This window comes from Stomoxys calcitrans, chromosome 5 (assembly GCF_963082655.1).
Source record: "Stomoxys calcitrans chromosome 5, idStoCalc2.1, whole genome shotgun sequence".
Lineage (NCBI taxonomy): Eukaryota > Metazoa > Arthropoda > Insecta > Diptera > Muscidae > Stomoxys > Stomoxys calcitrans.
This window is the reverse complement of record NC_081556.1, coordinates 30,440,767-30,456,279: the sequence shown is the minus strand read 5'-3', so window position 1 is coordinate 30,456,279 and position 15,513 is coordinate 30,440,767. Positions and strand designations below refer to the sequence as shown.

Sequence of the window (15,513 nt, the reverse complement as noted above, 5' to 3'; positions counted from 1 at the left end):
CTGTCCGTCCGTCCGTCCGTCCGTCCGTCCGTCTGTCTGTCGAAAGCACGCTAACTTCCGAAGGAGTTAAGCTAGCCACTTGAAATTTTGCACAAATACTTCTTATTAGTGTAGGTCGGTTGGTATTGTAAATGGGCCATATCGGTCCATGTTTTGATATAGCTGCCATATAAACCGATCTTGGGTCTTGACTTCTTGAGCCTCTAGAGTGCGCAATTCTTATCCAATTGGGATGAAATTTTGCACGACTTGTTTTGTTATGATATCCAACAACTGTGCCAAGTATGGTTTAAATCGGACCATAACCTGATATAGCTGCCATATAAACCGATCTTGGGTCTTGACTTCTTCAGCCTCTAGAGTGCGCAATTCTTATCCGATTGGAATGAAATTTTGCACGACGTGGTTTGTTATGATATCCAACAACTGTGCCAAGTATGGTTCAAATCGGTCCATAACCTGATATAGCTGCCATTAGTCTTGTGTCGTTCCGGTCCGAACTAGTACCAATGAACGACTCACAACATGGAACGACCGGTACTAGTTCCATCTCTTTCGCTCTCATAGTTCCATAGTTCCATTTCTATTTTCATTTCATTTCCAATTTGGTTCCATCGGTTCTACTCAACTCTTTCATTTCAACATTAGTATATCGACAGCTGTTCGATAGCGATGATTTTTATTTTCTTGTCAGTCATTCGGTTAAACTTGTCTTCGTAAGTCGTGTTGGTCTTGGTAATGAAAGAAGAAAAAAAAACGAAAAAACGGCTTTCTTCAAAGAAAATAAAGTGAAAATTCAAAATTCGTGAAAGAATTCCAAAAAGTGAGTTCAAGAAGTGATTTTAAGTATTTTTTAAATTAATTTTTGTTTTTGTTCCTAGCAGATGGCTGAAAAAAGAAAATCCAGTGCTATTTGGGCTCATTTTGAAGAAATTGCCACGGAAAAGGCAAAATGCAAATATTGCAAAAACATTCTCAGCATTGCCTCGGGTTCAATTGGGAACCTTAGTCGGCATATGAAAAGGAAACATCCTCTAATACCAATAAAAGTGGAAAGGCAAACCCAATCTATTATCCACGATTTGGAGAGTAACATTATAGACCAGCAACAATCAACTAATATTGCCAAAACTGCGTCAAGTGTTGATATCGTTGATATTACTAACAATTCTGGCAGCATAGCTTCAAATGCAAGAACTCAATCAAACATAACTCAATTCCTCCAAAAGCCACCGCCAGCTCGCAAAGTGGAGAAGATAGACCTACAACTTCTAAAAATGATAGTTAAAGGGCACCACGCATTCAGACTTGTTGAAGAGCCTGAATTCAAAATCCTTTTGGAATTGGTTTCCCGTTGTCCAAATTATACATTGCCGTCTAGAAAAAAAGTTTCGAATGTGTTGTTGTTAAGCACCTACAATGATGTCTTAGATGATGTTAAAATTCAAATTCAATCTGCGTCTGCTGTATGCCTCACTACTGATGGATGGACATCCAGATCCCATTGTAGCTACTTGGCTGTAACAGCACATTATATTAACAACAATACCGAAATGAGAGCACATTTGCTATCGTGTGTAGAATTCAATGAAAGGCATACTGCTGAGAATCTGGCTGCTTGCATAAAGGAACTTTGTATAGAGTTCGGTATTTTGAATAAAGTGTCTGCAGTTGTGACTGACAATGCATCAAATATAGTGGCTGCAATCCGAGCAGGAAATTGGCGTTGGGTTGGGTGTTTTGCACATTCACTTAATTTGGTAGTTCAAAACTCATTACATCCAATAGACAGCATATTGAAAAAAGTAAGAAAAATTGTTACTTTTTTTCATAAAAGTTCCAATGCACTAAAAAAGTTATATGAAAATCAACGACAGGGCACACAAACACCACTCAAGTTAAAACATGATGTTGAAACCAGGTGGAACTCCACATACGAAATGCTGCAAAGGATTTTTAATCTAAAAGATGCAGTAATTACAACGCTATCATTGATTAGACCTGATCTCTTGTTTCCACTGGAAGAATGGGACTTAATAGAGGAAATTTTGCCCATACTGAAACCTTTCTATCAAATGACAATGGACATTTCAGCAGAAAAAAGTGTTACTTTGTCAAAAGTTTTGGTATTATGTAACATTTTGGAGCAGACCATTTCAAAAATTACTTCTACTAATTCTATTATTTCTAACATGTTGACAATACTGAGGAATGACTTAAACACAAGATTTGGAAGCTATGAGAGAAACTACCTCTATGCTGAGAGCGCGCTACTTGATCCCCGCTTCAAGCGCAGAGCATTTAAAAGCGAAGGTTCTTACGATTTTGCTGTACAACAATTGAGGGAAAGGATAATCCGCATAAGATTGCCAGACGTTGATATAAATAACAATTCTGAAAGCGCAAAGCTTTCACCTCAAAACGATGACCTTGATGAGCCGGATTACTGGAAATTCTTTGACGAACAATATAAAAACAATACTAAGACTGAAAACAACACGGCAGCGGCCATAAAAGAATTGGATAAATACTTAAAGGAGGACTATATAGGACGAAAATTGGATCCTTTAAAATGGTGGAACTTGATGAAAAATGTGTATCCACGACTATATATCCATGTCTTGAAAAGATTATGCATTACTGCAACATCGGTACCATGTGAGCGAATCTTTTCCGCAACGGGACAGATAATTAGTGAAAGAAGAACCCATCTAAAACCATCGAAGGTAGAAAAAGTTGTATTTCTACATAACAATATGTAAAAAAATTATCGAAAATTGTTTTTTTTTTTTCATTTAGTCTACATGTGTAAAGACATATTTTATACTTTGCAAAGTATTTACAAGATCTCAATTATTTTTACTAAAAATTGTCTAAGAGGCTAAAGTGCTGATTAAAAATTGGACACAAGACTGTATAGCTTTTGAAAAATGTTTACTGGCATTAAAAATGAAATATTAAACTTAAAAATACATAAAAGATATGAATATGCAATTTAATTTCTAAAATTTAAGTCTTAAAATGTTTTATGTATAAGTGTATAATATATACGTATATTATATATACAAAGAAATGTACAAAATGCTATGTTTAACAAATAAAACCATTTAAACCATAAGACAATTCTTATTAATGTTAGATCATAGTTAATATCCAGATGGTTCACTGATAAATCTCCGGCGCTCAAAGGTTATGAGGTCGGTCGGTTGATCGATGGTGAGTATTTATGGGAGGTGGTCTAATCCCAAAGAAATTACGGCTTGACAGTGTACGCCACTCAGGAGATCAGGGAATGCAATGTAAATGTCTGACGAGCAGCTGGACCTCCTTCCAAACCTAGTGGGGGCATCCTCCCTGCAGTTCGTGGAGTCTTCAATATGCTCTGCCAAAGTTATGCCCGGCTGGTCATTACCTAGCAGAGATTGCGATGGAGTGATATGCATTAAACGCCCCTAGAACCAGGCGATTGTGGCCTAATGTCGGGCCTGCAAATTTGGCCATTGACGGGGTCACAACCACCAATCTGCGGTATGCAAACGTTGTATAGCCATATCTCGGCAGTACCGGACATGTCTGACATCCCAATGCTTTCCATGTAGAGATCACTACCGCCAGGCGCAGGGGAGATGGGTCTATACTGTACGGAATGGTGTATCACCAAGGCCAATCCCCCAATTCTATTCCATTCTACTATATCGTCTATTTTAATACGGAGACGATTGCAATTCAGTTGCAAAAAAGATACACTTCATGGCAATATAGGGACTGGGATGCTGCTGTTGCGTATACTGCCGCACAAGGGATGTCGGAAGGGTCACATAGTCCGACGACGACGACGCCTGTGACCCACTGCTGCCTATGTTCGTACAGCACCTTGCAACATATTCGGTGTGACTATACTCCCGTAGTGAAGTAAGGCCAGAGCAAGATCGGAAATGTAGCCACTCCATGCGCCGGTTACACCTCACCGACCGATGTTGCAGACGTACAACATCGGTACGTATAACCGGCTGCCATGGGATATCATATTCGTACTTTTGATACCCATATTGCCCATATTATTCGCCACCCATATTATTCTAAAGCGATTGGCCGACCGAACTAAAGGTTGAGAAAGAGTCTGTTAAGTCGGCCCAAAACTTTGAACCTTTAGACCCAAAAAATACAGACAATCAATGACAAGTGGCACATATAGCTAATAGTTTTTTGTGGAGCAAAACGATATCGAAAATGATGAAATCATAAACTGATTTCACAGGCTATTAGTTTTTATTTTTATTATTTCCATTTCAAATTCAACTAAATTAGTGATCATTGCAAGATATGTTAATATGCACACAGCTAAATTAAAAGCCTTGTATTTAAAAGGCAGTCTGTAAAGCATAACTTAAAACAAATTATTATTGACATTTTCAAAATAAATCATAATCTCCTTTTTTGCCGAAAACAATTTGATAAATTTAAATGTTTTTCTAGATTGGGTTTGTGATTATGATTTGCTTTGATTCTAATTATTGATTTTTTTGTTTTTAAATTAAAATATAATCATACAGTACAATTTAAGTTAACAAAATTACTGGCAGCTTTTTGTGTTTCAAGCAGTAAACGAGTTTCCTTTAACCAATCGCTAGCTATTTTCCGAGGATCGCCTTGCTGAAGGTTTATCTATTTCAACGCCTTCATTAAATCTAATATAATTTCCTAAAGTCAAATATCTTATTTTGTATTTCATCCTGTGAAATAGTATCGTCAGCGGTAAGGATAAAGAAGGATTGTAAATAGCACAAAAAGTACTAAGTGCGTGCCACACGTTCCACATTCAAGAAGCGTTCGCGCAAAGCATTTCCGGGGAAAACACCGCTTTCCTGGGCTTCTACTCGTAGATATTTGATAACTACAGCCACCAACTAGTCGCCCTCCTAAAAGTTAAAAAAAAACACATTAAAAACTTTTTATCAAACATCTAAGTAAATCTTACCTGCTACTTTAGTAACCGCCTTGATTTCCTTTTTCAATGGGCGCAACTTGGACTTCAAATCTTTCTCATGTTCTCCAGTCCTCACGGTAGGCCACAAAGCTTGACAAGTTGCCCACAATGCTGAGACAACTAAATAACTAAATGTTCTTGTTGTCAATTGTGTTGTGTGGACTTTTTTTGCATGCCTGGCTTCTTTGGCATAGGAACTAAATGGAACGATGGAACGATAAATTGGTACTAGTTCCTTTATCGGAACGGACCGAAAAGGATCGATCACTTTGATGAACGATTTTGCCCAAGACTAGCTGCCATATAAACCGATCTGGGGTCTTGACTTCTTGAGCCTCTAGAGTGCGCAATTCTTATCCGATTGGAATGAAATTTTGCACGACGTGTTTTGTTATGATATCCAACAACTGTGCCAAGTATGGTTCAAATCGGTCCATAACCTTATTTAGCTGTCATATAAACCGATCTTGGGTCTTGACTTCTTGAGCCTCTAGAGGGCGCAATTCTTATCCAATTTGAATGAATTTTGGCACGTAGTATTTTGTTATACTATTCAACAACTGTGCCAAATATGGTTCAAATCGGTTCATAACCTGATATAGCTGTTATATAAACAGATCTGGGGACTTGACTTCTTGAGCTTCTAGAGGGCTCAATTTCTATCCGATTTGGCTGTAATTTCGCAAGACGTTTTTTATTGTTACTTTTAACAACTATGTCAAATAAAGTACAAGTCGGTTCATAACCTGATATAGCTGCCATATAAACCGATCTGGGATCTTGACATCTTGAGCCTCTAGAGGTCGCAATTATTATCCGATTTGCCTGAAATTTTGTACGACGGATTCTCTCATGACCATTAACATACGTGTTTATTATGGTCTGAATCGGTCTATAGGCCGATACAGCTCCCACAGCTCTTGAGCCCACAAAGGGCGCAATTCTTATTCGAATTGGCTGACATTTTACACAGGTCTCCAACATATAATTTAATTGTGGTCCAATAAGATTCGGCCCGGCCGAACTTAGCACGCTTTTACTTGTTTTGCCTAAGAAGAGATGCCGGGAAAAGAACTCGACAAATGCGATCCATGGTGGAGGGTATATAAGATTCGGCCCGGCCGAACTTAGCACGCTTTTACTTGTTTTATTTTACAATTTTTTTTTTTTCTTTATATATTTTTTGGCTCTTCCACAGGGTACGGAAACAGTTATACAGAACTTTTATCCAGATAGTGAAAACTGGCCCGTCTACCTACCAATTGTAAAATGCCAATTAATAATTAGTCTACATAACGAGGGAAAATGGGGTTATGATTGTGTTGTTAATGCAACTATACGTCCGAATCGTCGAAGACAAGCTAAACCATTCCGAAAAAATTAAGCATTCCTAATGCTGGGAGTTTGTTACTCTTTAAGTTGTATTTTGAAAGACCTTTCAACATAGATTAAAGAGACAAAAAACTTAAAATAACAAGTAAAAAGGCGTTCATATGCACACCCCCTTTCGTCATAATCCGGTGAAAAATGCATAATTTATGCCCCCATCAGTAAAAATTTTCAGCGGCGGTTGTCCCCTCCTAATGCTGGCAAATTTGTGAGGTGCTATGCCATATAAAACTTCTCTCCAAAGAGGTGTCGCACTGTGGCACGCCGTTCGGACTCGGCTATAAAAAGGAGGCCCCTTATCATTGAGCTTAAACTTGAATCGCACTGCACTCATTGATATGTGAGAAGTTTGCCCCTGTTCCTTAGTTGAAAGGGGGCAAAAGAAGAATATGTGCAAAGTTTCAGCTCAATACCTCCATTTTTGAAGACTGTAACGTGATTTCAATAGACAGACGGACGGACTGACGGACAGATGGACGGACGAACAGATTGACGGACATGGCTGGATCGTCTTGGATTTTTACGCTGATCAAGATTATATATACTTTGTATGGTCGGAAATGGATATATCGATGTGTTGCAAACGGATTGACAACAAAATACGGTGGTGCGAAATCTGTGGGTATCTAAAGTTCGGCCCAGCCGTACTTAACACGTTTTTATTTCTTAAAGGCAAAACTTTGAAAAAATTTCAAATGTATCATGAAGTTGAGTAGGGTAATGTATAAAATCAGCCAAGTACGACCATTACAGAGCTTTAAGAAGCCAACCTAGCCTTTTGCTCACTACATAGATACCCAGAATGCAGTTCGTATGAAGATTTCCCAAATATATGTCATCTCTTGTGAATATACAAAACGCATGTATTCCAAGAAAAATTACATAATAAATCTTTCAAACATCTACAGCTTTCCCATAGTTTCTAAATTAAAAATATTTCGAATTTGCTTAAACGAAAACAGAGAAGTGTAGTCTCATTTTACAAAGGAGTTTTGTTTTTGCAAAGCTTGTGCTAACCAAAAAGGACCAAAAACCAAATTAAATATTTCCCCCCCCCCCAAAAAAAAAAAAAAAAAGAAAATAAAGGTGCCTTCGAGCAACAACTACAAGTGGACAAAGGTAAAATTCTGGCAAATATAAGAATAGAATTTCCATTTTGTTGCTATCATTTGGTTACTCTTCACAGCAGTACACCTTTCGCAGTCATACTTCATCTGGTCATGGTTATGGTCCCTTAAAATACATACAGAGAGCAAGAATAATGGTCCATACCAGGCAATGGGGCCTTAGAGATGTAATAGCAAGCCAACAGAATAAATTTCTTCATTTGTGAAATCATTTTTCTCTGCTCTGTGGCAAAATGGTTGGGTCACATTTATCAAAAGATTAAAACCAATTTTTTCTCAAAGCTTCCTAGAGTCCTAGAGCTGAGCTGAGTTACCACACAAAAATATGTTTAAATTAAAACATAAAAATTTAACATGGGATAATTGAGTGTAAGGAAAAAGCCAGGTTACCTAGGATTTGGAAAAACAGTTGTGGTTTAAGTTGGTCGGTGTGATAAATTGAAAACTATTGCATACTTTTGGGAGAGTTATGGTGGTGTGGTTACCTTTAAACCTCATAATGGCCAAAGAATTTACCAACACGCATCCATACACCAATTATATTGCCAAACAAATATATAAAGTTGTTGTCGAAAAATTAAGTGATGAGGTGATGAGATATTAGTTGGCTTAACGCTTTGCCAACAGTTTCACTTAAGTGGAACAGTATATGGAAAATTTGAACAAATAGGACCCTCGGGGTGATTAAAAAGTCAAGTCGGGAGAACGAATATAGAATGTGGAATGAAGGTTAGTGTTGTTTTTTAAAGCTATTAAAGATTCTACCCTACAGATCTCAACAAAGACATATCTGACTTATCAGCACTCCCAGCCGTTAACATTCAACTACCATTGAGGATTTTGGGTATAAAAAGACAAACCTTGCTTTGATAAAGCCCGTACTTCAGAACCCTTAAACACAATATTATGTCCATTGATTCCAAAGCCATTGTTTCCATCAAGTCTTACCATTCCTCAGGGAGCTATGGGAGGTCTATGGGGAAAAACTAAGGGTAAAGTTAATTTGGAGTGCACACAATCTTGGTTACTAGCCGCTTCACTCCTTAGGTTCATTGTGTTCACCCCAGAAGAAACTAGAAAAGAAGAGAATGGAGAAAAAAATAGATAAACATACACCAAAGAACGCTACAAGACAGCGGAAAGAACACTTTTCTCGGATCATACTCTCGTCAGCGAGTGGTATGAACAAAATGGACCTAAGGTCTTTGAGTGAAGCGGCTAGAAATCAAGGTTGTTAGTCGCGTGCACTCCAACCTAATCTAACCCCTTGTTTTTCCCTAATGACCTCCCACAGCTCCCTGAGGAATGGTAAGACTTGATGACGACAATGGCTTTGGAATCAATGGACATAATATTTTGTTTAGGGTTCCGAAGTGTGGGCTTTAGCAAATGAAGGTTTGTCTTTTTATAGCCACAATACTCGACGGTATGATCCCGTCATCCAATTCAGACCTGTAGAGAACACAAGAATAGCAAGACGGCTCAGAGTGGGCTAAGCATCATCCAGAAAAGCCCCCCACCCGCAGAATTTCAAAAATTTCATTGTTTCCGATAAAATTGGCTAATTTTATTGCTGCTCAAAGGTCTTTAGCCAAGCCCCCAACCCCAGAAATCTGGGCAGGCTTCGCTAATGGCTAAGAGCCTTTAGCAAATCTTTACTCGAAAAAAGGTGTTCACTCATTACTTCTTCTTGCAATTGCTAGGCAGTGATACAACAGTTGCTCGTCCATCTCCAACTCCTCCTCTTCATCGCACATCCTGCAGAAGTCTGCCTGCACTCAGCCTGATGTCGAAGATCTGGCGTTGAAATTACCATTCCGGACTACTATTAACAGTTTTAAGCCATGCGTTCTCAGCCTCAGGATAAGCAACGGCCTTTTTCGCGCAATACTCGGTCACAGCGACTTTGCAGAAGTCTGCACATCCTGCAGAAGTCTGCCTGCACTCAGCCTGATGTCAAAGATCTGACGTTCAAATTACCATTCAGGACTACTATTAACAGTTCTAAGCCATGCTTTCTCCGCCTCAGGATAAGCAACGGCCTGTTTCGCAAAATACTCGGCAACAGGGCCTTTGAAAGCAACCGTAGAAGGCTTCCACCCTACCAAAAAGCTCGCACTGTGGAGGTCTCACTGATTCCATAGCAAGATCTGCGGCAATCAGCGATTTATGTCTGGTCAGCTCTTCGGCAGCTTCGTTCCCCGTCTTACTTTGATATCTTCGGATTCAGCTGAGTCTGACAGCCATTCCCATGGTTCGAAGAATTTTTTGTATCTTCTAATATTCTATTGTAGTTTTGACTTCATGCATCGCAACGCCAGAGCTTTTAACGACGCCGGAATATTCACGTATATCGTAATGGTCTGATTGGGCCGCCGCCCCGCATTAACATAGTCTCCAGTGGCTTTAGGACCGCGAAGATCTCCGCATGAAAGACGTTGTACCCGTCCAGAAGTCTATAAGATTTCCTGATTCCAAGGAATTGAATTGAGAATCCTGCTCTAGTGCCCCCATTCAAATCTGACCCATCTGTGTATATAGAGGGTCCACGGAAGGGTAGGGTGCCCCCAACCCAGATGTCCTTTTTCGCGGAAACTTTTCTAACCCATCAACAAGGAAGGACTCTCCTGGTATGCAATCAGTCCCGCCGCATATTGCATGACTCGCGGTAACACCATCCCCCTGCAAAGCAGAAGAATGGCCCAAGTTAGAGGAGCGCCTAATACCTGACTTCTCCAGTTTCATGAAGACCTTTGTTGCCACACCCCCAACATATAGGTGCAAAGATATAAGATCGACATTAGCATTCAGCGCCTCTCTCGAGGGACTTCCCCTTGACTCACAGATTAGCACATCCGCGGTACCCAGTTCTTTCTCGATCATCCTGCGAAGGGCACAGTTATCAAGAGCTTTGTGCCACACCAGACAACCAAAGGTGAGAACCACCGTTGGGGTTGAGGCCGGAGATGGCCCCAATTCTTTCCTATCAATTTGCAACAGGAGTATGGTCGAATCATGCTCCTGTAGAGCCAGTTGGCTATCCTCGGATTCAGGCCCCATTTTGAGCCCAACATCTGTGATCCTTCTCGATACGCTCCAGAATATGACACTTCCAATTCTGTTTTCTCTCCAAGATCACCCCTAAGTAATTGACCTTGTCAGATATCGAAAGCGATCTATTGAGGAAATGTGATGCGTCAAATTGGCCCACCTTCGTCTTCCTTGTAAACAGGCATATTTGAGCCTTCTTTGGGTTAACATTCAGACCCCTGGGTCTAGCCTAGTTATATGACATATATAGGACCCTTTTGACCCTTCTGCATAGCTGGTTCGGATCCTTACCCCTTAGAAGTATCATGACATTGTCTGCATAGCAGGCGGGTACAAATCTCTCCTCAGTCATTATCCGTAATAGGTTACTTATGGTGGTCACCCAAAGGAGTGGCGATAAAATGCTCCCCTGAGGCGTGCCTTGTGCCACTTTCTGTCTTATATTTACGTCATGGGATCCACAATTTATCCATCTGTTCCTAAGCATAATGTTTATCCAGTCCCTGAGGACTGGGTCCACCCGGAACTGCTCGAAGGATTGGATCAGTGTGTCGGTCCGCATATTGATAAAAGACCCCTCGATTTCAATGCATATCGCCAGTGTTTACGTCTTGGCATTGAAGGATTCTTCTTTTTTATGCACAACCTCGTCCAGGGCAGTCTCCACCGACCTTCCCTTGACATAGGTATGATGTTTGTATATGAGTGGTTCACTGGAAGTCCTACTCTTTATCTTGGTATTGATAATACATTCCATGGTTTTGAGCAGAAAGGATGTAAGGCTTGTAGACTTAGGTGTCGCATAACTTGCCTTGCCGGGCTTGGGTATAAATACCACCCTAGTCTCCTGCCAGACTTTCGGAGTATATGACACGCTGTGAAGGTCAGATGGGGCTCCAGATTGTCCGCCTTTTTTGTGGTAACGCCGAAAACATTCCATCAGGTCCGGGTGACTTAAATGGTTTGAAGCTCCTCAATGCTTTCTTTACCATAAATTCTGTAATGATAATCCTTCGACCATTCTCATTGTTCCCAGACTCCGGTGTCTCCCTAAGTCCCATTGTATCAGGTGGAAAATTAGCTTTTATCAAAAGCCTCAAAATGACCTCAAAATGACCGTTGTATCTGCTCTCACTCCCATGACGTTTCACTTTGTGCATGGGTTTTTGGGAGAAACTTTTTCATCTTGACGGCGTCATTAACGCCGTCAACGTGGTCGCAGAAAGGTTTCCATCAGGCACGTTTTGCCGCTCCCAATGTAAAATGCAAATTTTGCCCATGAACATTCCACTAAGGAACAGAGGCAAACTTTTCACATATCAATGAGTGCAGTTCGATTCAAGTTTAAGCTGAATGACAAGGGACCTCCTTTTTATGGCCGAGTCCGAACGGCGGGCCGCAGTGCGACACCTCTTTGGAGAGAAGTTTTACATGGCATAGTACCTCACAAATGTTGCCAGCATTAGGAGGGGAAAACCACCTCTGAAAATTTTTTTTGGATGGTCTCGCCAGGATTCCAAACCAGTCTTTCAGCGTCATAGGCGGACATGCTAACCTCTGCGCTACGGTGGTCTCCACACATCCCAATATACTTCTGCTTTTTTGCGACATGCTCTGTTAAAAAGTCTGTGGACTTCTTTCCCAATGTTGCGAATCTCCCCGGTCATCAAGTTTTGTTCTTGGGCTGATTTCCTTTCTCGAAGAGGACAATTCTCTAGGAAAGACTCGACTATTGCAGTCGTAATCCTGTTGACATTGTCTTTTATGCTTGGGCAATCCAAATTTTTCTGCCCAAGTCGTTTTCCGAATATCGGCCGGTTTGGTTTTCAAATCATTACGAAAGCTTATCCGATTCGGCGGTGGCCGTGCTATTCTAAACCTAATGTTGCGATGGACAGCGCCAGTTTATCTGCCTAGGTCCCACTTTGACCTATTGGGGAATCATTTTGAGGAGTGCATCCTTGAAGTTTGTGATATTTTGTACTATCATCAAAATGGTACGAAACGGTACATTGACGTCGCCAGTTAATCTACCTTAAACGAAGAGAGAAAAGCTGTTGAGGACCACGATGGGCCTCACTTTTGGCCGTGGCTAATACCTAAACTTCCTCATCCAACCCAACATAACCTAATCTTACCATTTCTAATCCTTTAAGTGTTTCTTGTAAGTAGTCCAGTATTCCCAATAAAGAGGTATGCAAAAGCTTGCATATATGTTTGTATGTTGTGAGCTTGTAGTCTGGTATCTCTTTGCCATTGGCGTTTGTATTTGAGATAAAATTTCAAAATCTCTGGCTGATGAGGTTAACAACAAAGTTTAATTGACATTTAAAACATTTTCGTTGGCACCTTTCTTGGCTTCCACTTCATTGCTTTGCTCTTTGCTGTTAAAATGTCACAGCTTGGTTGCAGCCAAATCAAAAGTTTTCCCAATTTTCAGATTACCAAAGAGTCTAAGTTTAAGTGTCAAATGTTATTTGGGGTTGGTCAACATTTTCTAAAGATTTCATTCAGAGAGAGAGAAAAAGGATTAGATTTTGGCCAAATTAGTTTTTAATCTCAACATTATTTTGATCTCAAACTGTGGAATAACTCATAGTGTCATCATTCCTATATTTTATCCTTTTTTTGCTCTTAATTTACACTAATGATTGTAAGTATTACAAATTAGTTGGTGTTGTATTTCGGAAGGACTCTATCCTTTTGTGTCCTTGTTTGTTTTTTTAACTACTTCCCGTTTATATGATGGTGTTGTGGTTTTCTGTGGATAAAAAAAGTATTAAGTCATAATAATAACAATTCATATAGCCGCTAATTGCCTTTAAACGTGGCCATTAACTTTAATAGGTTTGTTGACTCACACAGCCGCAATGATCCTTGAGATTTCTTTAACGAGTCCCAAAAAAAAGCATACCAAATATTTTTGCACAATGAGCAGCCAAGTTAAAAAGGCGTCAAAAAACCCCAAAAAGCCTGCATTATAGCTTTTATGTATTTAAAAAAAAAAAAAATTATTCGGTTTGTTAAAATCCTCGGGTGTCCTTGGCTTGTCATCCATCTCTGTGTGCTGTGGCAGCAAACGCAAGCATCCGCTTTAACTGTTATGAATATTTTAATGAAAGGCATTTTTGGGCAGTTTTTGGTATTTTTTTTTTTTAACTCGCCCTCAATGCATCCTGAGTTGTTGTTTTGCCTGCCATTTTGGAAGGCATCTAGAAAATGCAATAAACCACAAAAAAAGTGTTGCAGGCTTCAATTTTCCTGGTTGCCTCCAGCATGGCAGTAGCACTAAATGGCTCTACTGTTAATGGTACTATAGAGTCATTGTTTTTGCTTTTTTATGCTTTTAGTCTTTCTGTAGCGTTGTAGTGAATTTTTGCCATAATTGTTTCCTTTTTTTATTTTATTGGGGTTTTTTTTTCCTATCCAAGCCCTACATGAAGAGAAGTATGTGACTGTTGCGCTATGGATTTTGTAACCGTCCGATAATTGGGGTTTAATTAAAATTTTTCCTCTATCACTAAAAGTCGGGAGGAGCTGAATATTTTACACCGCTGCCTTTGTCTACCGCTTTTAAGCAAATGAGGGAGCATATTACATAGACGGTAGGCGCCCAGGTAGGCGAGTTGGTAGCTTGCTAGGATTGCCAGTGAGAGGGTCGTGGGTTCGATTTCCTCTACTGAGATATCACAATGGAGTACAAGTCAATTATGGCCCCAAAACCTTAAATCGAAAGATCGGTCAATATGGCAGCTATATCCAAATCTGGACCGATCTGAGCCAGTTTGAAGAAGAAAGTCGAAGCGCCTAACACAACTCACTGTCTCAAATTTCGTAGACATCGCCATAAAAAGAGCATATTGTAGCTCTTTTTATGGGACCAAAACTTTAAATCAAGAGATCGGTCTATACGGCAGCTATATTCAAATCTGGACCGATTTGGGCCATACTGCAGAAGGAAGTCGAAGGGCTTAACTTAACTTACTCTCCCAAATTTTGGCGACATCGTAAAATAAATGCGCTTTTTATGGGCCCAAAACTTTAAATCGAGAGATCGGTCTATATGGCGCTATATCGAAATCTGGACCGATCTGAAACAAATTAAACAAGGATGTCGAAGGGCCTAACACAACTCACTGTCCCAAATTTCGGCGACATCGTACAATAAATGCTCTTTTTATGGGACCAAAACTTTAAATCGAGAGATCGGTCTATATGGCAGCTATATCCAAATCTGGACAGATCTGAGCCAACTCACTGTCGCAAACTTCAGCAACATCGGACAATAAAGGCGCCTTTTAAGGGCCTAAAACCTTAAATCGAGAAATCGGTCGATATGGCAGCTAGATCCAAATCTCGACCGATCTGTGACATATTGCAGAAGTATGTCGAGGGGCTTTACCTAACTCACTGTCCCAAATTTCTGCGAAATCGGACAATAAATGAGCCTTTTAGGGGCTCAAAACCTTAAATAGAGAAATCGTTCTATATGGCAGCTAAATCCAAATCTGGACCGATCTGTGCCAAATTAGACAAGGATGTCGAAGGGCCTAACACAACTCACTTCCCCAAATTTTAGCAAAATCTGATAATAAAAGTGGCTTTTAGGGGCCTAAGACCCCAAATCGGCGGATCGGTCTATATGGGGGCTATATGAAGATATAGTCCGATATTGCCCATCTTCGAACTTAACCTGCTGATGGACAAAAAAAGAACCTGTGCAAATTTTCAGCTCAATATCTCTATTTTTAAAGACTGTAGCGTGATTTCAACAGAAAGACGGACAGACGGACGGACATGTCTAGATCGTCTTAGATTTTTACGCTGATCAAGAAAATATATGCATTATAGGGTCGGATATGGATTTCGATGTGTCGCAAACGGAATGACAAAATGAGTACACCCCCAACCTTCGGTGGTGGATATAAAAAGAACATCAGCCAAATGGCTGATCATGAA

General features: G+C 40.0%; 1 protein-coding gene across 3 annotated transcripts; it reads left to right on the top strand.

The window, feature by feature from the left end:
• The first annotated feature begins 485 nt into the window (after positions 1-485).
• LOC131997792 (E3 SUMO-protein ligase ZBED1-like) lies at positions 486-3,013 on the top strand. 3 transcript variants are annotated; one of them, XM_059369407.1, is made up of 3 exons: positions 486-823; positions 885-1,805; positions 1,878-3,012. In XM_059369407.1, exons 2-3 carry the CDS (start codon positions 885-887, stop codon positions 2,760-2,762), a joined length of 1,806 nt encoding a protein of 601 aa, XP_059225390.1. In that variant the 5' UTR covers positions 486-823; the 3' UTR covers positions 2,763-3,012. The 3 variants fall into 3 exon arrangements, with proteins under 3 accessions (XP_059225390.1, XP_059225389.1, XP_059225388.1); XM_059369406.1 differs by having other exon boundaries at positions 882-3,013; XM_059369405.1 differs by having other exon boundaries at positions 885-3,012.
• Positions 3,014-15,513: the final 12,500 nt, after the last annotated feature.